General features: G+C 46.9%; 1 protein-coding gene across 3 annotated transcripts in view; it reads left to right on the plus strand.

Moving 5' to 3' along the window:
* ABCA1 (ATP binding cassette subfamily A member 1) overlaps positions 1-26510 on the plus strand; it is a 92268-nt gene that overhangs the window by 61574 nt on the left and 4184 nt on the right. For 2 of the 3 annotated variants that reach the window (XM_027895267.1, XM_027895189.1), the window contains exons 9-44: positions 563-803; positions 1381-1520; positions 1750-1866; positions 4859-5047; positions 5924-6129; positions 6223-6399; positions 7000-7222; positions 7580-7801; positions 8386-8590; positions 9116-9229; positions 9706-9877; positions 10408-10539; positions 11063-11202; positions 12170-12307; positions 12826-13046; positions 13425-13497; positions 14033-14235; positions 15221-15269; positions 15944-16057; positions 16401-16552; positions 17035-17159; positions 17498-17596; positions 18574-18763; positions 18910-19004; positions 19393-19425; positions 20007-20112; positions 20824-20898; positions 21278-21447; positions 22405-22582; positions 23053-23168; positions 23256-23400; positions 24693-24816; positions 25433-25562; positions 25697-25817; positions 25987-26049; positions 26171-26277. In XM_027895267.1, coding sequence (XP_027751068.1) covers positions 563-803; positions 1381-1520; positions 1750-1866; positions 4859-5047; positions 5924-6129; positions 6223-6399; positions 7000-7222; positions 7580-7801; positions 8386-8590; positions 9116-9229; positions 9706-9877; positions 10408-10539; positions 11063-11202; positions 12170-12307; positions 12826-13046; positions 13425-13497; positions 14033-14235; positions 15221-15269; positions 15944-16057; positions 16401-16552; positions 17035-17159; positions 17498-17596; positions 18574-18763; positions 18910-19004; positions 19393-19425; positions 20007-20112; positions 20824-20898; positions 21278-21447; positions 22405-22582; positions 23053-23168; positions 23256-23400; positions 24693-24816; positions 25433-25562; positions 25697-25817; positions 25987-26049; positions 26171-26277 — 5105 coding nt within the window. The remainder of the gene's footprint in view (positions 1-562; positions 804-1380; positions 1521-1749; positions 1867-4858; positions 5048-5923; positions 6130-6222; positions 6400-6999; positions 7223-7579; positions 7802-8385; positions 8591-9115; positions 9230-9705; positions 9878-10407; positions 10540-11062; positions 11203-12169; positions 12308-12825; positions 13047-13424; positions 13498-14032; positions 14236-15220; positions 15270-15943; positions 16058-16400; positions 16553-17034; positions 17160-17497; positions 17597-18573; positions 18764-18909; positions 19005-19392; positions 19426-20006; positions 20113-20823; positions 20899-21277; positions 21448-22404; positions 22583-23052; positions 23169-23255; positions 23401-24692; positions 24817-25432; positions 25563-25696; positions 25818-25986; positions 26050-26170; positions 26278-26510) is intronic. The other variant, XM_027895352.1, reaches the window with a different exon arrangement.

The raw sequence follows: 26510 nt of genomic DNA on the forward strand, positions 1-26510 counted from the left end.
CCTTTTTTATGGATTGGGGTGATATTTGCCAACTTCCAATCATATGGGACCTCCCCAGTGAGCCAGGACTGTTGGAAGATGATGGAGAGCGGCTTGGCAAGCTCTTCTGCCAGCTCCCTCATCACCCTAGGATGGATCCCGTCTGGTCCCATAGACTTGTGAGGATCCAGATGATTCAGTAAGTCACCAGCTATTTCCTCCCAGAATACAAAGGGGCTATTTGGTTTCCTATCTCTGTCTACCAGCTCCAGAGGCCAGTTGCCTTGAGGGCCACCTGTCTTACTGGTAAAAACTGAGGCAAAGTAGGTGTTAAGTACCTCAGCCTTCTCCTCATCTCTATTAACTATGTTTCCCTCCAAGTCCATCAAAGAGTGGAGGTTTTCTTTGCCCCTCCTTCTGTTATTAATGTTATTAAAGGTCTTCACCCTTGTTGTGTTCAAGGGCATTCTCATCTGTTCAAAACCAGATGTGTGATTTGAAGGAGCAACAGAAAGATCTTCTCCTTTCATTAATCCTCTTCTATACTTGCTTCCATTTTTTTTTCTACCATATTCCCCTCCAGTTGCTGACTATGAAGAGCTGGAGCGACATGAGGCAGGAGGTGATGTTCCTGACCAACGTGAATGCCTCAAACTCCTCTACGCAGATCTACCAGGCTGTGTCGCGCATTGTGTGCGGCCATCCTGAAGGTGGAGGGCTCAAAATTAAATCCCTTAACTGGTATGAGGACAACAACTACAAAGCACTGTTTGGAGGCAACAGCACCGAAGATGATGTCATTAACTTCTATGACAACTCCACAAGTAAGTGTAACCCTGGCATGGCCTAAGGTCCCGTCTGCTTCATGGTTGTCATCACTAGCGTTTCCCAAACTTCCACAGATGAAAGCAGAGGGTCCTGAGGGACAGTATACTCAGTTGTTTCAGAAGGGCATGTGCATGTCATCCTGCATGTGCCCCTAAGGTCACTGAAGGTACCAACATGCAGAGATTCCCAAGGACCTTCTGGAGAGTCCACAGAAAGCCATGCAGTAGACTTCCTTCATGGGGAGAGGGAGCACAGTCATGTGCAGCCTTTGGAAGTCTGTCCTTTTTTGGACAAATTTTGCTTGTGCAGTGCAGTGGGATTGTTGGGAGGATTGCAGAACCAGTACTGTGGCTCTTAATGGTGGAGGTGAGCTGGTTGCTCCATGTTCACTGGGCAGGCTTGGGCTGAAAGGGGCTTTTTGCAGAGCTTTGTGGTACAGGAGGGGTTTTGTGTCTGAAAAATGCTGAAATCTTTCAGTTGTAACTGTCCTTGAAGCCCACACAAGTGGGGTTTATGCCTTTTGCAGTTGTCAATGTGCTGTTCAGCTACTCACCCCTGTGCTCTCTTCATCAGCACCCTACTGCAATGAGCTAATGAAGAACTTGGAATCCAGCCCGCTTTCCAGGATTATCTGGAGGGCTTTGAAACCCTTGCTGATTGGGAAGATCTTGTACACTCCAGACACACCAGCTGTAAGGAAGGTCATGTCTGAGGTAACTCTAGCCCTGTCCTCTGATACGTAGCATGAGCTGTGTCCTCTGGCTGCGCAGCTGATCTGGTCTAGTTACCCTGGGCCCAAATGCAAGCCTGGAAAGGATTGCCTGCAAAAGCACAGTCTCCCACCTCCCATGCACTTACTTTTGAAGGCTCAGTGCAGCCTCTCATCCCACGGCGGGTCTCAGCCAGCTTTTGGAAATAAACTTCCTCTCCTCTTTGTGACAGGTGAACAGGACATTCCAGGAGCTGGGTGTGTTTCGTGACCTCGGGGGAATGTGGGAGGAGATAAGCCCAAAGATTTGGACATTTATGGAAAGTAGTCAGGAAATGGATCTCATTCGGGTCAGTATACTGTCCTTGCCAGAACTACTACTGTTGTTTTTTTGCAATAAGTGATGAAATATTTATTTTAGATGGTGCTTCGTGGTCCTTCAGTGCTGGATTGGGCAGATAGACATTATGGATGGGACTGCTTCTCGAAACAGATTGTGATTGTACTAATCCTGCACTGTGCTTGACATTCCTTTCTCCGTGTAACAATCTCCTGTAAATGGGAGTAGTGCACGTTTAACACCTGTTTCTAATCTGCCCCTGTTGGGAAACAGGCTGTTTCATGCCCTAACATGTAATGAAAACATCACCATGGTTCCTCATGTGCAGCTCTGAGGGGTGGAGCTTGGTGCCCTGCGCTGTCGTCTTTGGAAGCACAGCAATGTAAAACTGGGGTTGAGCAACTGAGGGACAACTGCAGAGAAGCTTTTCCAGAGGTCTCTGCAAGGCAGCTGGTTGGGGATCACAGTTTTTGATACCGGCAGCTGTTTGTATACAGAGACCTCCCCAGGTCTTAAAAGCCTTGATATTCTTTCCCTTTTGTACTCCAGTGTAATGCTGTGCTGAATAATCTGTGACCTGTCCTGTTGAACTTCTCCCTCAAAATGGAGTGTCAGCCTCCTGTACTTCCCTTGGCTTTATTAAAGTTAACATTGTAGATGGGTAGCATCATAGTTGAGAACTGTGGCCACTAACTGTAAGCTGAACAGTTTGTTGCAGAGTTCAGGCATAAAGTCAAGGTCCAAAACTCTGATTTGCAGTCATGTCCTCTGAAAAGTGAATGTTTGGGGGAGTTTTTTGTTTATTTTGGGTTTGTTTGTTTTGTTGTTTTTTTTTTTTTTTTTTTTTTTTTTTTTTTTTTTTTTTTTTTTTTTTTTTTTTTTTTTTTTTAACGGGCTCTGTGCTTTTCTGGTTTCCTGTTTTGTGTTGCTTGTTAAACTCTGCTGTCTCTGAGAGTTAATTCTTGATTGTCCCAGCAACCTCTCTTCTGTATTGGTGTAGTAACAGGGGTTCCTTTCTTGTCACCTGTTGATGACCACACAAGCAAGAGTTCTTCATTGTCAGTGCCCAGGCAGCTCCCAGACAGCATCCCACTCAGTTTAGAGGTGCAGCATGGACCACTTGCACCTTGCATCTTGTGTTCAGTTCTGGGCCCCTTAGTGCAAGAAAGACATGGAGGTGCTGGAGCATGTCCCAAAAAGGGCAACAGAGCTGATGAAGGGACTGGAGCACAGGTCTTGTAAGGACCAGCTGAGCAAGCTGGGTTTGTTTATTCTGGAGAAAAGGAGTCTCATGGGAGATGCTATTGCTCTCTGCCGCTACCTGAAAGTAAGCTGTAGCCAGGTGGAGGTTGGTCTCTTCTCCCAGGCAGTAAGAATGAGAAAAAACGACTTCAAGTTGTGCCAGGAAAGGTTTAGATCAAATATTAGGAAGAATTTCTTCACTGAAAGGGTGGTCAGGTATCAGAACCCGCTGTCCAGGTGGTGGAATCACCATCCCTGGAAGTGTTCAAAAGGCACTTGGCTGTGGTAATTGAGGGCATCGGTTACTGGTGGGCCTGGCAGTGCTGGGTTAAGGTTTGGACTCAATGATCTTAGAGGTGTTTTCCAGCTTTAATAGGTCTGTGAATGAACTGAAACATGGTTTCCTATTTGTGTGTGCTTTCAAGAGAGAGGTAGGTCCTTTGCTGGTTGTTAGCCACTGAGGCTGCTGGGCTGACCAGTCACCATCTGGGCTGTACAATCTGTTTGGCATATTTCTTCCTGTTGAAATGCAGGAATGTGCTGTGTTTGCCCATCTCTGCCACTTAGCTCGTGCTAATGTGGCTGCTCACTTTAGGAAGGACAATATGTGCTCCTGGAGTTAAGGAGCTTTTACATGGGCGCTGAACGAGATGAGGCTGAGCCACTTCCCTGGAGTTGTGGTGTCCTTCCTGTGGGGATGGTGGCACAAGCTAACCTTGAGAGGCCAAGTGAGAAGAGAGAGAGCACATCCAATCCTGTTTGCTTGGATTTCCTATTGTATGTTTTCATTTGCTAGCTTGGTCTGTTTTTCCAGTTTGCAGTGCTGTTTTTTTAAGTGTGACACACTACTATTTGTGGGTAACAGCAGAGCATGGGGAAACTCTCTGCTTTTTTTTTTGGGGGGGGGCATAAAATCCATTTCGTGGTTTTATTCTTATGGATTTTTGCAGTTTTTTTCTCTTGTGCAGGCTTTTTTTATTTTTATTTTTTTTCTTACCTCCCTGACTTCAGTTCAGCTATCCCCTTTGCTCCCTTCCTGCCTGGCCGTATATTGTCTGCCCAGTGGACTGGTGCCTGCTTCAGTGACAGGGCTTCTACCTGCAATTGCACTTGTGTTGTGCACGCAATAGCCTGTCCTCAGAAAACCAGAGTTAAGCCAGGTGAAAAAAGCACTGTCCCAGCCAGGAGAACAAAGGCATTACATCGTGGCTGTGCAGGACTGCTTCAGCCAGTCCTGGTGACACAACAGCAAAACCTATAAGAAATTCATCTGGCCTCTGGCGCTGGTATTTCTGCTCAGCACAGTGACAGCTGAGCTTTCAGCCGTGCCACAGTCCCTCTCCATCCCAGCTAGGAGCAGAGCTTGGCAACCAGCACCAGCCGAGTGGGTTTCTGCTGAGCTTGCATCTCCCTCTTCCCTGGCTTGTATCTGTAGGGTGCAGAGCTGTGCGTGGCTCTCTGCTGCCCTCTCCTTGGGAGAGGGGCGGCAGGACATGGAGGCAGACAACCAGCCTGCAAAGCACATCGGATGGTGTAGCTTATACCTAGAGAGGCGTGTCCTTCACGGTGGGAGAGGGAGAGGGAGAGGAAGGACCCCACTGTGCTGATCCTCTCAGTATGACAGAGGGCCTCTCCCTGCACCTTTTTAACAGGTGTTTTCCATGTGTTTTCATTGTGAGAGAGCAGATCTAACATTAATTCTCGTAAGTACAACATTAATTCTCATAAGTGCTTCTCCTTTGAAAACAAAACATCTGCAGACGCTGCTGAAAGGCAAAGCCCTCTGGGACCTGCACTTGCCAGCATCCAACTGGACAGTGGAGGACGTTGCCCGTTTCCTGTCGAACCGTCCGGAGGACTTTGGAGCAGAAGATGGCTCTGTGTATACCTGGGTGGATGCCTTCAACGAGACAGACCGGGCTATCCAGACCATCTCCCGCTTCATGGAGGTGAGATCCTGCTTCTGTGAGAAGGAAGCTGGGGGGGGTGGCAGGAGCTTGATCTCTGCCCACGCAGTGGGGTGTTCCGGAAGGGGAAGTTCCTCAGCCCGTTTTCTGGGCACGACCAGGCATTGTGAGGGCTCAGCACACAGCATGTGAAAAAAAATTATCCTTTATTCAGGTGCCTAAATATAGATTTAGGAACCTAGCTGTAGGCCTTGTTCTGGAAGCTTTTGCTTTGGCTCCTGCGTGTGGCTTCCTGCCCTTCTGTTATTGGGTGACTGAGAGTTGCTGCTGTCTCTAGCAGTGTAACAGCTCCTGTTTTGCTCTGGGGTTTAGCTGGGCACCACAGTGAAGCCTGCAGCTGCTTTTAACTGAGGGAAGACAGCAAGTAATAAAATTAGTTGTACTTGTTGCCTGATCATCTTGGGAGATGAGTGCAAACAGAAACAGGCCATGGCCTGTCAGGGACCTGATCCAAAGCCCTTGGGTCTCTCCATGATATTTAGAGGTTTGGAATCAGACCTGGTTTAGTGGTAGAAGAGGAACTAAGACTAAGCATGGAAATTGATACTTGGATGAGGTCCTGTAGGTAAAGCTGCTAGTGCTACCTAACCTCCTGTACAGAAAATACATTTGCTGGGGTATTTCTCACTAATAGGTGACCCCCAAGCAGGCAGAAGTGATATCTCTTTCAGCTTGCTGGGCTACAAGCAAACAGCAAAATGCTATAAGCCACAGCAAAATAGTCCAATGCTGTCTCTTTCCTGGGCACGGAATTACCATTACAGAGTTCTCCTTTTTCCCTCCATCCCAGATGTAAACAAAGAGCATTCTGCTTTACTGATATATCCAGTAAATGCTTCCAATTCTGCTCCTGTCTAGTGTGTCAACTTGGACAAACTGGAGCCTGTGGCCACAGAAGCCCGGCTTATAAACAAGTCCTTGGAACTCCTGGATCAGCGGAGGTTCTGGGCTGGCATAGTCTTCAATGAAATAGCTCCTGACAGCACGGACCTCCCTCAGCACGTGAAGTACAAGATACGCATGGACATCGATAACGTGGAAAGGACCAACAAGATCAAGGATGGGTGAGCTGTGACGTCTTGCCTGACGGAAGGATTTCCTCTGGCAGATGTGGTGACGAGGGTTTCTCATGGAAAGGTCTCATTCCCTTGGTGCAGGTACTGGGATCCCGGTCCCCGTGCTGACCCCTTTGAGGACATGCGCTACGTCTGGGGAGGCTTTGCCTATCTGCAGGACGTGGTGGAGCAGGCCATCATCAGGGTGCAGACTGGCACGGAGAAGAAGACGGGAGTTTATGTGCAGCAGATGCCCTACCCATGCTACGTGGATGACATGTATGTATGCAGGCTGCTTCAAAACCTACAGGACGAGCAGTTTGGGAGGCGTATCGGGCTTTTGTCACTCCCCTGGCATGGTTTACATCCCTATCATCGGTGAGGAGGCAATCTCTGTAGTGTTCCTAGTCCTGGAATTTGGGGCACCTACGTGGAGGATTTAGAATATGTAACGACGTGCCGAGTCCTTCCGAGGAGAAGGACTGTCAGTACTGGACTTGACATTCAAAGTACGTTCCTGAGGTGTGACCATATCCCCACACCTAATGCAAGCAAAAATAGCACTGGGGGAAAAAGCAGACTCATAACACACAGGTGAGTGGAAAGAGGACACGTGAGAGCAGTCCCCAGGCAAGGCAGGTCTTTGCAACACTCTTCCACTGGGCGACTGTTGTAGTTCCAGTTCGCACTCCTAATTAGCTGTAAACCCATCAGCCTCCTCACCTCGTGGTGATCACACTGATCCTGTGTCAGGCTCTGCACATCAGCTGCAGTGAAGCCTAAGCTGTCACCATGCTCTTGATAGCCCTTGGGTGATACCTGCAGTTTCAGTGATGTTTCTCACTCTGCTCTTCTGGCCCTTTTCCTTCACTTTCTCAGATTTCTGCGCGTCATGAGCCGCTCCATGCCCCTCTTCATGACACTGGCCTGGATCTACTCAGTGGCTGTGATAATTAAGGGCATTGTGTATGAGAAGGAAGCTCGACTGAAAGAGACGATGAGGATCATGGGACTTGACAATGGCATCCTTTGGTTAAGCTGGTTCATTAGCAGCCTCGTCCCTCTCCTGATGAGTGCAGGACTGCTGGTGCTGATCCTGAAGGTGAGTTGTCTGTTTTTCCCTGTGGCAGCAGACTCTAGAGCCTTTGGAGCCTGCGAAGCAGTGGTCTTCACTGATACACTTGAGGGGGAGTTAATGGTGTGTGTTGACCAGTCACTTTTTGGGAACAGTGTTCTGGAGCAAAACAGGGACTGAGTGGCTGAAAGCAGCAGGAGGGGATGTAGTATATCCAGTGCTCTTGAAAAGATGCCTCTGGTACTGCCCCACTTCTGGGAAAGCTGTTGTGCAAATTGCAGGAAGCCCAGCTTCCCCTGAGCAGCAGCTTTGCAGGCTTGCTTATAATAAACCTGCCTTGGAGAGCCCTTTTAAAGCCTAATGCACTTGTTGTTCCCTTGCCAGATGGGGAATCTGCTGCCTTACAGCGACCCTAGCGTGGTGTTTGTTTTCCTCTCGATCTTCGGCGTTGTGACCATCCTCCAGTGCTTCCTCATCAGCACCGTGTTCTCCAGGGCCAACCTGGCAGCTGCCTGTGGGGGCATTGTCTACTTCACACTGTACCTGCCTTATGTGCTGTGTGTTGCCTGGCAGGACTATATCAGCTTCTCACTCAAGATTTTTGCGGTAAGTCTTGACAAAACAATCCTGAGTACTGGGCCTCCACCAGGGTGACACTCAGCAGCTCTCTGGCTGGACTCTGTTAGAAGGGGGAAAGTGGCAATGGGAGGATAGTTTTCAGTGTAAGAGTCTACCAGGGCTGGGTTTGATGGAACAGTTAGAAGGTGCTGGGAGGGTTTTGTTGGCTTTGGTAGTAGAAGTAATGCAGCTGGACTTGCCTTGATCTCTGTGTGCTGTGATGCTGTACCACCAGATAGGCAGGCTGAAGGAAGCAGCTATCTTTCCTCTGCACAGCGTTTCTTACTTGTCTGGAGAAGGTGACTGTTAGCGACCTGTTCCCTTGCATGAAAATCCAAAGAGTAAGGGAGAGAAAAGAGGGAAACAAAAATATCTGGAGGGAGGTCTAGCAGAAGTTTCAGGACTTGCTTGGAACCAAGACCAAATCTGCCATTCCCTCTCTGCAAATACATTGATGCTCCTTGGAACTTTGACTTTTCACAGGGATGAAAAAGCCTTGTACTAGAACTGAGCTGCCTAGTTGGAGAGTAGATGTGAAAAACTCAATGCGTGTTCATGCCTCCCATTTGCAGAGCCTGCTGTCTCCAGTAGCCTTTGGTTTTGGTTGCGAGTACTTTGCACTGTTTGAGGAGCAGGGTGTTGGTGTTCAGTGGGACAACTTCTTTGAGAGCCCCTTGGAAGAAGATGGCTTTAGCATCACCACATCTGCCGTCATGATGCTGTTTGATACGTTCCTGTATGGAGTCATGACCTGGTACATTGAATCTGTCTTCCCAGGTGAGGTGTGCTTCTGAGGTAGGATCGTGTCTTCGGGCTTTTAAGTAAATCCTTTCACCCTACTCGCTTGCCAACGTGCAAATTTGGCCCATTTTTAAGCAGAGCTGGGGAAAGGTCATGGAGGAAAACCACAGACCATCATCACAGCAAGGTTGTTGCTTCCTGTTAGCAGGAAATGTTGCCCAGCACTGAAATGTGGCCCCATTGTGGCCACGGCTGAGCTGGCCCCAGGAGCTTTGCTGTACTTCAGCTGTTCCCTTCACTGAACTGCTGAGTCCACAGACACTGCTGCAAGAGAGAATTTAAGAGTATCAGTACCACCTTTCAGCACAGCACACTTCAACCCTAAAGTGAAGTTATATGTCTCTTACCAAAACTCTGTCAGTGTCTTCATCAAGAACTCTTCTTGGTCCTGCTTCACCTTAGAGGTTTACTGGGAGTGGAGTACTTTCCCTTCTTGTCCTGCAATCTAATAAAAGAAAAGGGACAGATGCAGTCAGGTTCATGTAATGCTTTTCTTTTTAGGCCAGTATGGGATTCCCAGACCCTGGTACTTTCCTTTCACAAAGTCATATTGGTTTGGCGAGGAATCACAGGACAGGCAGCACCCTCATCCTGATCAGAAGGGGTCTTCAGAGGGTAAGTGGCTGGACAGAGAGACTTTCTGCAATGAGGTGTTATAGTCTGCCTTATTGAAATGAGAGTCTGAGGACAGCAGGACTGGCATGGCTAAGATGAAATTAATCGTCATTTTGTTATCACAGTTTGAGTACCTTGATCAGGTGGGTGTATCCAGATAAACCCAAAGTACTTTGCCCACTTGAGTGCAGATGTGCACTCCAACCTCATGGAGTTGCAAAGTCCTCTACCATTTTTGCTGACCCTGTTGACACTGGAGATCTCCAGAGCTCAGATGAGACCAGAAAAGAGAAAAGACTAAATGACAATTTCTGTGGAGGATTCCTGTTCCTGAGGAAGAAATGTAGTCAGTTCTTCATATAGGTCATTTCTTCTTGGAACTCCACACAGTCGGGGGGAGTGTGATGCCTGTTAGAACTCCCATGCAGTTTCTGTTGAAACCTACCATATCTTTCTATTGCTGTGCTTTCTTCCAGTCTGCAAGGAGGAAGAGCCGGTGCATTTGAGCCTCGGTGTTTCCATTCAGAACCTGGTCAAGGTTTATCGTGACGGCAAGAAAGTTGCTGTAGATGGTCTCACACTGAACTTCTATGAAGGCCAAATCACCTCCTTCCTGGGACACAATGGAGCAGGAAAAACCACTACCATGTAAGAACAAAATAATCTTTTTAGACAGTGGAGGAGGTGACTGCATACCACAGTTCCTACCCGTATGGTAGAAGTAGCCATACTGCTGCAGTGTGCAAGCTGGAGCAGACCAGGTTGCTTCTGCTGGTTTACTCTAGTTGTGAACTGCCTCTGAAGACTGTCAGGGGACTGAAATTAGAGGAATTTCAGGTTGAGAATGGGTGGAATAAATCTGGAGCATTCTGTAGTAACACCATTTGTGATTCTGACTTAATCAGTATAAGGAAGAAAGTTTGGACAAAAAGAACGAGAAGCTTTTAGAGGAAAAAAATCTTTCCTTCAAGCAGCCATGTGGGTGTTCTTTGATCACTGTTAAAACCATTGGAGCTGATTTTTTTTAATCCATTAGTGAGATGTTTTTCAGACTACTTTTGTGATGTGGGAGTTCCCCAGGGCTTCCACCCACTCTTCATTCAGCCATCCTGGCATGCACCGCAGCTATTTCCTGGCAGAACCTAAGAACCTGCTTATCTGTTCTGTTTGTCCTTCAGGTCCATCTTGACTGGCTTGTTCCCCCCAACTTCGGGTACAGCCTTCATCCTGGGCAAAGATATCCGCTCTGAGCTCAGCACCATCAGGCAGAACCTGGGTGTATGTCCACAACACAATGTGCTGTTTGACTTGTGAGTAGCATCTGCGAGACACAGAACCGGTGTAATCCAACAGATGTCTGGGCTCTTTAGAATACAGCAGTGGGCTTTCAGCTTTGGTGGTCATTTTTTTTATTGTGTGCACGGTGTGACACACTTGGGCGGTGTGAGATTGGCACAGGAACGTTTTGTTCACTAGCATGTTCCCATGTGCCTGTGGAATGATCAGCAAGAGCCTGCATCATCTCTCATGTCTCTTAATAATCTACTCCACTGAACTCAGCTAGGCCAAAGGGAGGTGGGGCCTACTGATTTGGGATGTTTGGGCTACTCTGTCAAGCACCCTTAAAGGAGAATTATTCGCACGGGTGGTGAATAGAGCCACACCCTGCAGTCAGGCCCAAGCTGAGCACTCCCAGTCTGTAGCTCCTTCCTGAGAGCTCAGCCTTAAAAGATGTTTTTCTGAGCAAACATATGCCTGCTGTAATGCTAATGTAAGGGATGAATCCCGGCATGGTGCTTTCAGCCGTGCCCTGAGGCTGCTCCTGTTCCCTAGGCTGACTGTGGAGGAGCACATCTGGTTCTATGCTCGGCTCAAAGGGCTGCCGGAAAAGAAAGTGAAAGAGGAGATGGAGCAGATGGCAGCAGATGTTGGTTTGCCTCACAAACTGAAAGCTAGGACAAGCAGACTCTCTGGTAAGTTCAGTTCTTTTGCATTCCTTACCCCCCCAAAATGCTCTGTTGGCTTTCGTAGATGCTGCATTATGGACCTTTATTGGATCCTGTAGTTAGATATAGACTGCTATACAATTAAGCCCTTAAGGAAATCAGTTGTTTATTAAGTACCTAATCAGTGTATCTTAGTAAACTTTAAAACCTTGCACTATCTCAGGTTATCTAATGGCCATAAAAAGTAACTCACTTTTTCTGAGTTTTTAGTACTTGTTTACATCATGATGCAGTCCAGCTGCATGTGATATCTGTTCTCCAAAAGCTTATGAGTTTTATGAGTTTAAGTGAGAGTGGCTTAGACCATAATCTCCGAGTCCCTTGCTGTTTCCAAGGCGTATGTGCATTCCTTATGCAGACTTCTGCTTCTTCAGTTGGTGACCTGGTGTGTTCCTCTCATTGTTTCAAGAGGGGCAGGATTCCTCTATCATTCTGTACCAGATAGTTGGGAGGCTGAGGTGCCTTTGTCTTATTCAACTATCAGTACAGACTGCACATGTGAGCTTGGGAAGGGAGAGTGGATGAACCACGGTTGGCTTCAGTATTGAAGAGTGCAATGCAATTCCTCGCTTCTGCCTCTGGAACGCTTCCATGAGGTCTCACGGGGACCTATTTCTGCAGCTCAGGCTCTGGAGACCTGTGCTCCTGATCCCCAAGTTTGGTTAGGCCTCTAAGCTGTGACTTGCTGCCGCTGGTGCTGAGATACACAATTCATTTATGGAAGGGCATGCGAGGTGTGGCTTCCTGCAGTAGGAGGGGAGTTACACTCCACTGAGGGAAGACCACACTGGAACCTCGAAGGCCTGAAGGAGTAGCAGTACTTGTTCTCAGTCTGCTTTCTTTCAGAGAGCTCATTATCCACTGTGCTGCGAGTATTGCTGTTCCGCTCGTCACTGCATCAGCCTGAACGCCTCTTTCTTCTTGTGCCTGACAGGTGGCATGCAGAGGAAGCTGTCTGTTGCCTTAGCATTTGTTGGCGGCTCCAAGGTTGTCATCCTGGATGAGCCCACAGCTGGGGTGGATCCTTATTCTCGCAGGGGGATATGGGAACTGCTTCTGAAGTACCGGCAAGGTATGTGCGTGTCTTTTTCTCTGCTCTTCGTGAATGTGTTGTGGAAGGCAAAAGAAAATCAGTGTGTTTCATGTGTCTCTGCAAATCTATTATTGCCTGTACTGAGGAATGAACAAAGACCATGCAGGACAAGGTTGTTCTGATCTCTCACCCGTCCTCCTTTCTGATCCTATTAGTCTCAGAGTTCAGAACAAAGTTCTTTACTGGGTCATGAGGGCACTTAAAGTCTGAAAGTCACCCCTGGTGTTCAGCAGTGTTCTGTTCTGCTCTGTGCAGCCAGCCTTGCTGACATGAAATTAAACCTGCCTTTGCTGAGCATGACAAAGGTCAGCAGAGAGTGTGAGAATAAACACATGACAGCAGTTGTGAACCTTTCCCATAGCCTTGTTCAAGGGAGCCAAACTTGTGGCATCAACCTGCCATCCAACTTCATGGCAAGATCCAGATGATTGAGGTTTTGGTGTGGGGAACGTAGGTTTGTTTGACTTACCAGCAACATCTTCCTTGCCCTCTTTCAGGTCGCACTATCATTCTCTCCACACACCACATGGATGAGGCAGACATTTTGGGGGACCGGATTGCCATCATTTCTCATGGCAAGCTCTGCTGTGTTGGCTCTTCTCTCTTCCTGAAGAACCACCTGGGAACAGGCTATTATTTGACCCTGGTCAAGAAGGATGTGGATTCCTCTCTGAGCTCCTGCAGAAACAGCAGCAGCACAGTGTCCTATTTGAAAAAGGTACAGCTGACCATTTCTGCTCGTATTTATTTTTTCTTCATGAAATCTCAGACTTATTTGGAGCAGCAGAAGTGTTATGTGTTTGACAGGTAATATGCCAGGCCATGTCTGGTTAAACTGCTGCATGGGATGTGCATCTACACTGTAGTTTCTTTCAATGCCGGTTGTCCAAACCTGATCTGAGAGATACAGAATAGATGAAGTGCTTGCTTTTGTAACACTCACTCCTATACCTAAAGACGTTTTACTTGTATTTATTTTAGCCCTTTGCAGTGGTGTGTCACCGTCTGCAGCATCTGGACTTAGAGTGTAGCATCTGGTGGGCCCTGTTTTGGTTAAACAGCAGGAAATAACGTTTGTCTTCTCTTTTGTGACCAGGATGACAGTGTCTCCCAGAGCAGCTCTGATGCTGGCCTCGGCAGTGACCATGAAAGTGACACACTTACAATAGGTGAGGCTTGGAAAAGAATTTAGGATTATATCCCAGTGCTGACATTTCTCTGTAGTTCCCCTTGGACACCTGCCTTAACCTTGTTCCCCTATGTAGCTACAGTCTTGGGACAATTATTAAATTTACATAGATGGTATTTTTAAATCTGTAACTATTGGAATGTTTTTCTTGAGTGAGCCTTTTTAAATTCAAGCTTTCCTGAGAGTTAATAAGCAAAGATTATACAGTTGCTAGAGCTGTAATGTTGATGGACTGTACACCAATGACTTGTGGGTTCTTCTGGTGGCATGTAAAAGCTCTCCCAAATTCTGCATGTAAAAACTATAGCTAAGCTTGGGTCCAGGCTTTCATCCAGTGTTAAATGTAAAAAGAAATGAGACTTTCCATGGAAATGAGCTGCTTTTCAGAGCTGTCTGTATTCTCTCCTTTCCTTTGGGCAAGATTTTTCAGGTTGAGCTCTTCTTTCCACATAGTGAGTAGTAACCAGAGGAAAACTGTCTTTTGTGTTGTTGTTTTTTTTTTTTTTTTTTCCTAGATGTCTCTGCAATTTCAAATCTCATTACAAAACATGTTCCTGAGGCCAGACTAGTGGAGGACATTGGCCATGAGTTAACCTATGTCTTGCCCTACAAGGCTGCTAAAGAGGGAGCTTTTGTGGAGCTGTTCCATGAAATTGATGACCGTCTTTCTGATCTTGGCATTTCCAGCTATGGCATCTCTGAAACTACCCTGGAGGAGGTTAGTGAGCTGACAATTTTCTTTTGTCCTCAACTAGGCAAAATGAATCATGTCAGAACTAAGAAGGAGATGGAGTCTTATCTCTTCCTGTAAAAGTTTATTATGGAACAGGCCGTTTTGCATTCCCCTCCAAAATGGATTGTCTTCCACCCTGTTCAAGTGTGTGCTCATAAAGCTGTGCACTAAAAACTGAAATGTAGTACAGGCAAGCATAGATAGGTCCTGTGTACTCAGTTGTACTTCCCTGAGAGTGGCCCCTTCTTTGGCTTTTATTGTGCGTATTATTCTCGAGGATGCTGTGTGTTGCCCTTAACTGAAAATATACATTTCAGTACTGGACACCATATACTACAGAAACCATTTCAACATAGGCCACTGGCAGGGTTGTTTTTATGGTTTTAGGGTTTGTTCCAGCAGCCAAGTCTCCCTTTATCACAGAACTATCATGCTCTTTATCTCCTGTGTCTGTGAAATGTCTTTTTTTTTTTTATTTGTTTATTTTAAAGTAATGACAAGGGAAACAGAAATGGTGGTGTTGTAACCTAGGTTGCCCTCTAGGTCCTTTACAGCTGTGAAGTTCTTGGCTGTTACCTGCAGTTTGGCAAAGAGCTGTTTCTGGCTTGGGGAAGTCCATGGGACAAGCTCCACAAAGGTGCCTGTGCCAGCAAGAGTGTCAGAACACTGCCAGACATGGGGAAAGATGAGATTCCCCAAGTCTGCTTCTGAGACGTGGGAAAGAGCTCATGTTTGAGATGCTGTGAAAACTGCCATTGGCAAAGGGCTGGTGTGTGGCAACAGGCTGGCTCCTGGAAACTGGAGAGAAGCCACAAAGTCCGTGTCCCTGTCATGCAGGGGATAAATTGTATCCTCTGTTTTCTTTTAGCTCCTGTCAGTCTTGTGCTCTCTCATGGCATCTCCTGGAGCAATCCCCACATTGTTGTTCCTTCGTTGGCTTTTTTCAATGACACTTACCATTGCTTTTCAGATCTTCCTGAAAGTGGCTGATGACAGCGGTGTGGATGCAGAAACCTCAGGTGGGTCTAGTTGTCCCCTACAGAAGTGACACATCCCCTACAGGTGTGACAGACCCTGTTTGAGACTGCACAGGAGCTCTGGTGTGCTAGTGTTTTTAATGTTCTTATTTATACTTAAAGCATGTTTTTATATACTGTGAACTTCAGTTGACTCAGTGGTAGTATGTTTATTTTGTTATAGAGAAGAGTTTCTACTGTCTGAGTGTATTGAAAATTACTTGACTGACATTGCTCTCTACTCTGAGGAACTCTTGACAGGGTCAGACCACAGTAGGGACCAAATGACTTTCTGAGAGTGGATCACTGCACTAAGTGCTCATAATAACATTTCCTGTTAACCTAATGCTAGCAAATTGCACTTGTAGTTATATGCGTATCAAGTGAGAAATTTTGATACAATGCTGTTTCCCTGCCTATGTGGGGAAAAAAAAAAAGTGTCCAGTGCACTAGAAGTTGTTTTTGGAACATCACACAAGATATGGTGAACAAAACATGACCGTTTGCAGAGTGAGGGTCTTCGTTTTGCTTTTACCTGCACTGGAGTGACTCCAGATCAGCTCCTCAGTTTGCAAATAGAAGACATGTAAAATGAAAATGGTATTGCTTTGTTTTTTCTGGGGCTAATTGGAGATTACCTGAAGCAGTTCAGCTAAGCATAGCTGCATTATTTTCAGATGGGACGTTGCCAGCCAGAAGGAACAGACGCGTGTTTGGAGATAGACAGAGCTGCCTTCGTCCATTTACAGAAGATGATGCATTTGATCCTAATGATTCAGACATAGATCCAGGTATTGCTGTGCCTTAAGCTTGATCTTTTCATGTGGATACTCTTTTCTGTTATAAATAATGCAGATCTGAAGGCTGAGGCTGCAAAAGGAGTGGTGGTATATTTGCCTTCAGGAATAGTAAACAGTGCAGGATCCAGGGCCTGTTCAATCCTCCCATTAAGGCTCCAAGAGATAAGGGAGAAAACACATTCATGTAAATTTCTGTTGTCTCTGCTCACCGTGCTCTTTTTTATTTCTTTTTCGATGGGTGAGAATAGCTGCTCCCACCATCACCTTGTGCCTCCAGCACAGAAGTACTCAGAGAGCATCTCTGAACTTCTGAGTGAGGGTCATTTCTTCTTAGCAGAATCCAGAGAGACAGACCTTCTCAGTGGCATGGACGGGAAAGGCTCCTACCAGATGAAGGGCTGGAAGCTCACCCAGCAGCAGTTCATGGCTCTGTTGTGGAAGAGGATGCTTATTGCCAAGAGAAGCCGGAAGGGCTTCTTTGCCCAGGTGAGACCCACCCCCCAGGCGTGGGCAGAGTCCCTCAGCAGGGACAGCTCTGCACTGTGCACTGCAGTCTGAGTGGGTGGTGGGCCGAAAACCTCAGGGGAAGGTGGATAACCAAAACTGGTGGTCCTCACTGCACCTGTGAACAGAAGGAGGCCTGTGCGAGTGAGAGGAGTTGCATGATAACCAGGTGGTTACAGTGTTCTTGCACAGCGAGGATGCAACTGAGGTTCAAATCTAAATGTGGCCTTTAGAGCAGCATTTGCAGGCTGAATCCTCTGCACCCCAAGTGAGTGCCCTGATTAAATGCCAAGATAAGTCTTGCATTGGTGTCTGTCACTGCTTTGGTGGAAACAGCGTAGACATTCCTGGGAAAATTTGAAAAAGTTGTAATCCAGTAATCCAGTAAGTGACTCACATGTAACTCCTGATGCCTCTGGGAACATTTTCTTAAAAAGGGACTTGTTCTTTCCTTGCAATTTCAGATCGTGCTGCCAGCTGTCTTTGTGTGTATTGCTCTCATGTTCAGCCTGATTGTTCCTCCTTTTGGGAAGTATCCCAGCCTGGAATTACAACCCTGGATGTATGATGAGCAGTACACTTTTATTAGGTATGTTTCTTTGTGGACTACAAATTCTCTTCTTTGCAGACTTGTGTTACTGAGTTCCTTAGCACATTTTAAAGACCTGTCATTTTCTTCTTGGACCTTTAAATGCCAACTCTGAACTACTGGCAAGGCCATACCCCTTTCTGAATGGTGTTTTGACTCTTAACAATTCAGTGTGCAGAGACTAGGAGTGTGCGTGTGTGCTCCTAGGCCAAGCATTCTTCAAAGGGAAATCCCCACCCATTATCCTTTCACTGTGTTCTTGGCCTTGCCCTGCTGCTGCTTTTGCTGTGTGCCTGTTAACACGGTGGCCTGACAATGCTTTTCTGCTGTACCCATAGCAATGATGCTCCTGAAGATGCAGGCACTCAGAAGCTTCTGGATGCCCTGCTTGATAAGCCTGGTTTTGGGACGCGCTGTATGCAGGGACATTCCATCCCGTAAGTAGAACTCTGGTTGGGGAAGAGGAAGTCCACCCCCAGATTCTGAGCACTAGTAGATTTGGTTGGTTTTAGGGAATTATAGTACTGTGTGACCAGGGCAGGATTTAAGCCAAAAGAGTTGCAATTACATTCAGTTTTTCTGCTCAGAACCTTTCAAATAGTTGCCAACCCTCAGCATGGTGAGGGAGTGAAGTTTGAGTGCAAGTCCTTGCTGATGGAGATGAAAAGGAGGCAATACTCTCTTCCCCCAGATTACTGCTTCGTCCTGAACATGGTAAAGGACCTGGTTATGTTGCTCTGTGTTCTTGACTATAGCTATTCCCTAGAGGGTGCACACAGTCCTAAATGGTTGTCTTTAGCCTGGAAAAATTGCAGCTCGTGTTCACAAGATGATAGGGAAGGAGGCAAGGTGTCCAATAGTCTGGCTAGAGGTGGAAATTAAGCTGCATTCTTTATAACAGACGTGGGAGCTGTGTTATGTTACTCCACCAATGGGGCATGGGGAGAAAGCTGCCCAGTGATGCTGCCTAGGGGAAAATTGGTGTTTTGGTGCCCCAAAGGCAGAAATGTCATCCAAGAAGCGTGTGATGTTGTCTTAGAACAATAGGATCTCAAGTGGGAAGAGGCCCATGAGAATAGAGTCCAAGTACCTGTTCCTCACAGGACTACTTAGAACTAAACCATATGACTAAGAGCATCACCCTAGAACTCTGGGCACTGTGCATGGTGGGACTGACTGAAATAAAGCACTTAATTATAATGCAAAGAAGGGAGTGTATGACACTACTCAGTGTTGGCCAGCCTCACAGACCAGGTCTGTCACTCTGAGCTGTTTGTCTCAGCGAGGTCAAGCTCCTTTGAGAAACACTCTGCCTCTTCTGAGGACTGTGAAGTTTGATCTTTAAATGGCTTGTAAGCAAAGGCCAACATAGTTGTTTTAAAACTGGCATTTTCTTGCCTCTTTCCTGACACAGAGACACTCCTTGCACTGTGGGGCAGAAGGAATGGACCACTGCTTTGGTCCCAGAGTCAGTCCAGGACATCTTCTTGAAAGGCAACTGGAGCATGGAGAACCCTTCCCCGTCTTGTGAGTGCAGCAATGAGAAGATCAAGAAGATGCTGCCTGTGTGCCCCCCTGGTGCCGGCGGGCTGCCACCGCCACAGGTAGGAGGGAGCTCAATGACGAGTGTTCCTGAGGAGCAGAGTGGCTAGGTGTGATTCTCGTGTGTGAAGCATTGCACAAGATTTATTTGACTCACTGTCTGTTTTCTGATGAGCGTTTTTTTCTGTGTTTTTGCCGGTGGCACCAGCGAGAGCAGGACACCACTGACATCCTCCAGAATCTAACGGGCCGCAATATATCAGACTACCTAGTGAAGACCTATGCCCAGATCATTGGGAAAAGGTAGCTGTTAAACACACTCTCTCCATTCCCTCCCCACCAAATGTTGCTTGCTTCTATGGGGGATGCACAGATCAGGCAAGTAAGCCTGGGCAGCCCAAATTCTTCAGCAGTGAGCCACGCCCGCTCAGCTCCTCACATTACCCCGATCCTCAGCTCAAGGGGTGTTTTTGCTTTGTTAGTGATGCTGTGTCCTGAGCATTGTAGGCAGAGTATGGGGAAAGTCTGGGCACCAACCCTAGGGATTACACTGAAGAGGAGTGGTGGGATGTGAGACAGATGTGAGGAGCTGTTGCACTCTTTTCCCTGGCCGTGTGCCTGCAACAGTGATGGGTCTGTCTCTTCTCTTGTTCTATGTGTTATACATCAACTCTCTTTTCTTTTTCTACAGCTTAAAGAATAAGATCTGGGTGAATGAGTTCAGGTGAGTTACTGCCTTTTCTTTAGCTTATATGTGTCCACTAACCCTTGAGCACTGTTTTAAGCCTGACACATCCACCTCACTTTGCAGTTTGTTTTATATGACTCTTAACTGCCAGACTGTTGGGGGAAGATGTTGAAGGGTAAACTGGCAGACAACCCCAGAGTACTGAAAAGCATCTCTACCTTATACAGAGTGCAGTAGTGGCTTGAAAAGATTTGCATGACCAGCCTACTGGTACTCTGTCCTAGGAGGTGCTATCCTTCCAACCAAGGGCATCAGGGAAATATCCTGCTTTGTCTGCACTGGCAGCAGAGCATAACTGCATTTATTAAATGGGCAGCCTGCTCAGCATTCTTAATATTAATATTCTGGGGTATTTAACCCCAGAAAAAGAGAGCAGAAGACACCGTGGCTAAGCAACCATGTAGAAAAATCAAAGTCATCCTTTCCTGTAAGAGTGGAGGCACTTGTGTTGGATGTAGTGCGGGAAGAGGATACATCTGGAGAGGGAGGAGGAGCGGCATTTTCTGGACATCAGTGAATAGTCAGGTCTCAGCATCACTTTCTATCTCAACTTTCAGGTATGGTGGCTTTTCCTTGGGAGCCAGCAGTTCCCTTGTGCTTCCTCCAAGCCATGAAGTCACTGATGCCATTAAACAGGTGAAGAAAATCTTGGAGCTAGCACAGGTGAGCAACTGTCCCCCACAAACCCGGGATGCACTAATATCAGTCTTGTTACTTGGGAGAGGACTTAGAAGCCATAAAATGAGTAGTGTGCGTATGTTAGCTGTCTCCTATGGCTTCTCCTCACTGTCTTTGAGCTGGGATCTCCCAGGCAGTTGTCTGGGAGTGGCAGGAGGCTTGGAGACACGCTCAGCTGAAGTTTGTGTAGCCCACGTTGCTGATGTGGGTTCTGCCCCACACAGTTGCAAGGTGGTGGAGATTGCAGACTCCTCCGAGTGTTTTGTGGCAGGACAGTGTGGGCTATCTCAGGGAATTAACAAGTGTTTGCTACCAGCTTTCAATAACCCAATTGAGCCCTCATGTACTGAGTCTGCCTTGGCTCAGAAGAGAACTTGGGCCCTGGTTTTCCACTGAGACTGCTTGCCTGTGGGCTGCAATGTCTCTGAAGGTTGCCTGCAACCTTGTTTAATACATTTTGTTGGGGAAAAAACAGGTATGAGGCTGACCTCTTACTGGTGAGACCCCAGAAAGTAAAGGGTGGAGGAAAGCTCAAGTTTGTCAGCCTTCTTACCACCTCCAGCTTGGTGGATAGAGGCTTTTGAATGGGAAGAAAACTGTCAGAGCTGTGAAAAAACATTGTGTAACCCCTGCTAGACCCCAGGACATAAGTAAGGGTATTCTCAGAGGGGAAGTAACTGTCTTCTCTGTTTGCAGGGAAGTTCTGGAGATCGATTTCTCAATAGCTTGTCAAGCTTCATGAAAGGCCTGGATACAAAGAACAATGTGAAGGTAAATGACCCAATCCTCACTGCTGTGCCTGCTATTTGAAGCTCTGGTGACCTGGATACACAGCAGTTTGCCTTGGTGAACTGTGCAGAACAGAGTTCCCTGTGGGAACATAGGTAGTTTGTGTTCTTGTGTGGGTTTCCTCAAAGCCTGTTTCTTCCAAGTCCTGGAAGGATTTTGGTGCTGGATCATTTCTGCCTTCCACCAGCCTTTTGTACTTACTGATTAAACCCTGTGTTCTGTCCCTGAGCAAGCTAGCTGGAAAGGTGAGGAAAGAAATTATATGCCCTGACTAGAAGAAGGGATGTTCTGCAGGGCTTAGGAGCCTGTTGGGTAGATGATGTACCTGGCGTCTTCCTGATGTCGATGTGGTCTCTCGCAGGTGTGGTTTAACAACAAGGGCTGGCATGCCATCGCATCCTTCCTGAATGTGATCAACAATGCCATCCTCCGGGCCAACCTGCAGCAGGGTGAAAACCCCAGTGCCTACGGGATCACTGCCTTCAACCACCCCCTGAACCTCACCAAGCAGCAGCTCTCTGAAGTGGCCCTGTAAGTCCTGATGTGAACATGGGTGGGTTTGGGCTCATCAGCTGCTGATTACTTCAGGAAACAGGCAACATGGGAGGTTTCAGCCTCGCTAGTGGCTAATGCCTGTGGCATCTAGGCTCTGACATGCAGGCCTTTTTTTCTCCGGTCTGGGCAGGTGGCAACATGTGTTGCTGAGAACTTGGTGTTGAACAGCAATTCTGTGAAAGCTTTCTCTGTCTCTGAGTCCCTGGTAGCTGCAGTTTCTAAGAACTAGTGTGGCCTTCAGACCTTCTGCCGCTTACGAAATTCCTCTTGGCCACCTTCATAAACGTGTCTCACCATGAATGTAGTCGTTCTTTTGTCCCAGGGTGCCACCATTTGACTAGGAATAATTGATAGATCCTATTCAGTTTTGCCCAATCTCTCGACCTGGGGAGTGGCATACAATAATGTGCAGGGTTCAAGGGTTCACTTCACTGAGGCATTGACTAGTTCGCTCCTATCACTATCCAAGTCAGGACCCGTCTGCAGATACATCTTCAGATCTGCAAAGCAGTGGCAGATGGCAGGCAGGTACCTCTGAACTTTAAAACAGCACAAAAAAAACCCACCACAAAACACCAAAACCCAAGAAACAAACAAACAAACAAAACCAAACAAACAAAAAAAACAAAAAAAAAACCAACACAAAAACACAAAAAAACCAACAACAACAACACCAAAAAAAACAAACCACTGAACAACCCCCAAAAATGCATTAGACAGGAAACAAAATGGTGGTGATAAGGAAAGCGGAAAGGAGTCTATTACACTGAAGTTCTTAACCAGTCTGCAGGTTGTGGTGTTGTCCTTGAGATGCAGAAGAACAGCAGAAGAAACAGTTTCTGCTTTGCCCTGGATGAGCTGCTTCATTTCATCTCAAAGGAACCAGCACCAGCATACAAGCACTTTGCTTTCTTCCTTTCTTTTTTTGTCCAGGATGACCACCTCTGTGGATGTCCTCGTCTCCATCTGTGTGATCTTTGCCATGTCCTTTGTTCCTGCCAGCTTTGTGGTTTTCCTTATTCAAGAACGTGTCAGCAAGGCTAAACACTTGCAGTTCATCAGTGGTGTGAAGCCTGTGATCTACTGGCTGGCCAACTTTGTCTGGGATATGGTAAGGGCTTTGAATGTGCTAAACTGTCCTCCCTTCTGGTTTTGCAGGGTGTCTTGCTCTGAAGTGCAAAGTGCAGTTTGGGCCAGCGAGCACCACGTTATTTCAGTGAATAACCACTGTGACCATGTCTTTCGTGTTCACTCTCTTGGGGCAGTGGCTCACTTCAGTGGGACAGGAAGCACAGGATAGGATGGGAAGACAACCAAAGGCTCAATCATCAGCATTTATTACGTCACTTTAAAATAATTGCCCCAAAATGTTTGCTTGTGTAGCCCCTTTCTAGGGAACAAGAAATGTAAATTCATGTGTGCTGCATTGTAGTTCATATATATGACACTTCCAACAGTTTCACATTAAAAACAGCTTCGGGAACACTGAAGAGTTTTGATTAATCTATTGGATTAGAGCAGGAAGACGCCTTTTTTTTTTCTCTGGGAAAGAAATCTAAAGTCATGTTTTTTCCCTTCAAGTGCAACTACATTGTTCCAGCCACACTGGTCGTCATCATCTTCATCTGCTTCCAGCAGAAGTCCTACGTATCCTCCTCCAACTTGCCTGTGCTGGCTCTCCTTCTGTTTCTCTATGGGTAAGAGATTTCTCCTCAGGGAACGACTGGGAAGGCGCTCAGGCTCAGCAGGTGCTCGCCTGACATTGCTGCTTTTCTTTTTGCCAGGTGGTCCATCACCCCTCTCATGTATCCGGCCTCCTTCGTGTTCAAAATCCCCAGCACAGCATATGTTGTGCTGACCAGCGTGAACCTCTTCATTGGCATCAACGGCAGCGTGGCCACCTTTGTCCTGGAGCTCTTCACCAACAACGTATGTTCCCCCAAAAGCTCCTCACCCGTCTTGTGCTGCTACAGTCTGGTTCCATGTTGGTGCCACGCTGCCTTTAGCAGCCCGCTCTCCAGAAAAGCTAGGCCATGGCCTGTACCCATTAGCTTTGGCAGCAGTTTAAATACATGTTCTGGTGGGAAAGGGTTAAAGCCCAATTCAGCAACGTTCACAGAATAGTTAAGATGGGGGAGGGACCTCCTGTGATTGTCTAGTCCAACCTCTGAGCAGGATCAGCTGCAGCAGTTTGCTGAGGGCCATCAGATTTTAGCATTTTCAGGGATGGAGACTCTCCATAGTCCCTTGGGGCAACCTCTTCCATGTCTCAATCACTCTTCGGGTTAAAAAAAACAAACAAAAAACCAACAAAAAATCCCCCTTGAACAATTTTCTTATGTTCAAATGGAATTGTTTGTATGTTACTAATGAAAGGCAGTATCCATCTACTAAGGATGATTTAATCACTCAAGCATTTGGTTGCCCCCAGTTTTCCCTGCTGTGGTAGATACCTCTCTAACTGTGTTGGGAATTTACACACCTCATTCGGTTTTTCAAAGCCAGATGCCTACTGGGGAAGGTGCAAGTTCCTCTCCTGCCTGTATACAGACAAGGTGTCTTAGCCAGCCCCATTTGACCCACAGTTGTGTGAAGTGTTCCTTGTGGGAGGAAGCTCTGGAGACCCTGTGGGAGTTATTTGTTGATTATACCTCCTCCTGTGTGCAAGGAACCTTGATGATGGTTCCTTTTGTAACAAAGCCTGTTTTAGCTCAGTAAAAATAAGTATATGCTAGAAGATAAGTGTCTGGCAGAACAGGAACCCCTCCTCAGGCTGCTATCAGTTCAATCTATGGGCTAAGCCAACTGGAAGACAACAAAGGAAAAGTATTGGAGCCTCTAATATGGAGAGGGAGGAGCTGCCCACAGCCACTGACATAACCAGTTTGTGCAAGCACAACTTCCAGGTCTCCTCGACCTGTAGCCCTTTTACATATTATTGTTTGTAGACAGTGCCTTTTAGACTGTGAGTGTTCGGAGAAATCTCTCCCTTTGTTGCAGTTTGCTTGTGTTTATAGAGTCTTGAGCAACTCAGCAACACTGACCGTTCAGAGGAGCCAAGGCACCGGCCCTTGGGAGAACATTTCTAATCCTTGCATTTTTGTGGAGTTGCAGTGTTGAGGAAGGGAGGGAGGGGTCAGTCATGACATGGGTCACCCTTGGCAGGTGGTGGCTGCTCTCTGCTCAGGTGGCTCACTGGCACTTGATTTTTGTCTTAACAGAAGCTGAAGGACATCAATGACATTCTGAAGTCTGTCTTCCTCATCTTCCCCCACTTCTGCCTGGGGCGGGGACTCATTGACATGGTGAAAAACCAGGCCATGGCTGATGCTCTGGAGAGGTTTGGTGAGTGAAATTATGTGTCACAGGGACAACGGCCTGAAAGGAACAGAGAAATCTCGAGTCTGCTCTGGATAAGCTTCTCTAACTTTTCAGGAAGTGGAAGTGCACAATTTGCAGCACAGATCTGATCAAAGGTGGCAAGTGTCCACAGCCACCCACTTTAGGTTGTTACAAGGACTGAAGAGAACCTGGCAGACAGAACCCCAGTGTTTTGAGCTAAGGGAATTAAATAAAAATGCACAAGGACAACTGTATGGAGAGGACCACTAGGCCAAGTGTGATGAGTGGCTGAGGTTCTGGAAAGCTTGATATACTTTTTTGCTGGCATGCAGATGCCAGACCTGGGTTATAGTCTTTCTGTGCTTCACTAACCTTTTGAAAAGGTGATCCAGCTCTTCTTTGGCAGACTGAATTCTCTGGGCCTAAGTCCCAACTTTGCTGCAGTGAGAAATGTGTACACAGCCACAGCTGGCCCCTTGTGTGGTCTATCCCTTCCCTCGTGCACCTGGCTGATCACCAGTTGTCCTGGTGCCCAGCTTAGTGAATGCTGCGGGAAGAAATGCTATCCCACTCCCCTTGCTCTGGAAAAGTGATTGCGTGTCTCATCTCCTTTTGGCAGGAGAAAATCGTTTTGTGTCCCCTCTGTCGTGGGACCTGGTGGGAAGGAATCTCTTTGCCATGGCAGTAGAGGGTGTTGTTTTTTTCCTCATCACAGTGCTCATCCAGTACAGGTTCTTCATAAAACCCAGGTAGGTTGTGCTCTCCACTGCTTCACTACAGGCAGGTGGCATTTTTATTGGTGTCCCCTGTGAAAATGGGGAGAGTATTATCTGTGAAGGTCCTGTCATCTTCTGCTAAGCCTCTGTCATATTGTTCCCTCCAGGCCTGTCTATGCGAAGCTGCCACCTGTGAATGATGAAGATGAGGATGTAACCAGAGAGAGGCAGAGGATAATTAGTGGAGGAGGACAGAGTGACATCCTGGAAATCAAGGAGCTAACCAAGGTGACAGAGAACTTCTGCATTCCTACTTGTTGACACGGAACTATGCAGTTCACCATCAGAGGAGTTCAGTGGGGTCAAAATTGGATCAAGTTTGGAGTGTTAAGTATGTATGGCTCTAACGAGAGTTCTTTGACATTGCTGTTCTCATTCCTTTTCCATCTGGTTTCAGATTTACAGAATGAAGCGAAAGCCAGCGGTTGATAGGATATGTGTTGGAATCCCCCCTGGAGAGGTAAGCTCATCTGTCAAACGCATTGTTTTGCTGTTACTGCTGCAGTTTGCTCCTTCCCCTCTTGTCAGCACTGAAAGTGATGCAGCATTCTCAAACACACTGTGCTCTTTTATATCCCCAGTGCTTTGGACTCCTGGGAGTAAATGGTGCTGGCAAGTCGTCCACTTTTAAGATGCTAACTGGTGATACAGATGTGACAGGAGGAGAAGCTTTCCTCAAAGGAAACAGGTGAAAGACAATGCATCTTTCCTCTGCTTTGTGTGGAATTAGGTCCTCTGCTGCCTTCTCCTCCAGCTTTTGCAGCTATTGCTCCACTTCCACTTTTCCCTTTCACAACTCCTGGCATCCGTTTCAGCCCTTGTTCAAGTCTGGTAAAGTACTTCAGTGGCCTTAAGAAAATTTATTTAGTCTGGTAGTCACTTCTGAATACCTGCTCTTCCACATTTAAATGTCCTTTTTTA

The sequence above is a fragment of the Empidonax traillii genome, unplaced genomic scaffold, assembly GCF_003031625.1.
Source record: "Empidonax traillii isolate 1590-97213 ecotype Southwest subspecies unplaced genomic scaffold, ASM303162v1 scaffold2:size4533513, whole genome shotgun sequence".
In the NCBI taxonomy this organism is placed as follows: domain Eukaryota; kingdom Metazoa; phylum Chordata; class Aves; order Passeriformes; family Tyrannidae; genus Empidonax; species Empidonax traillii.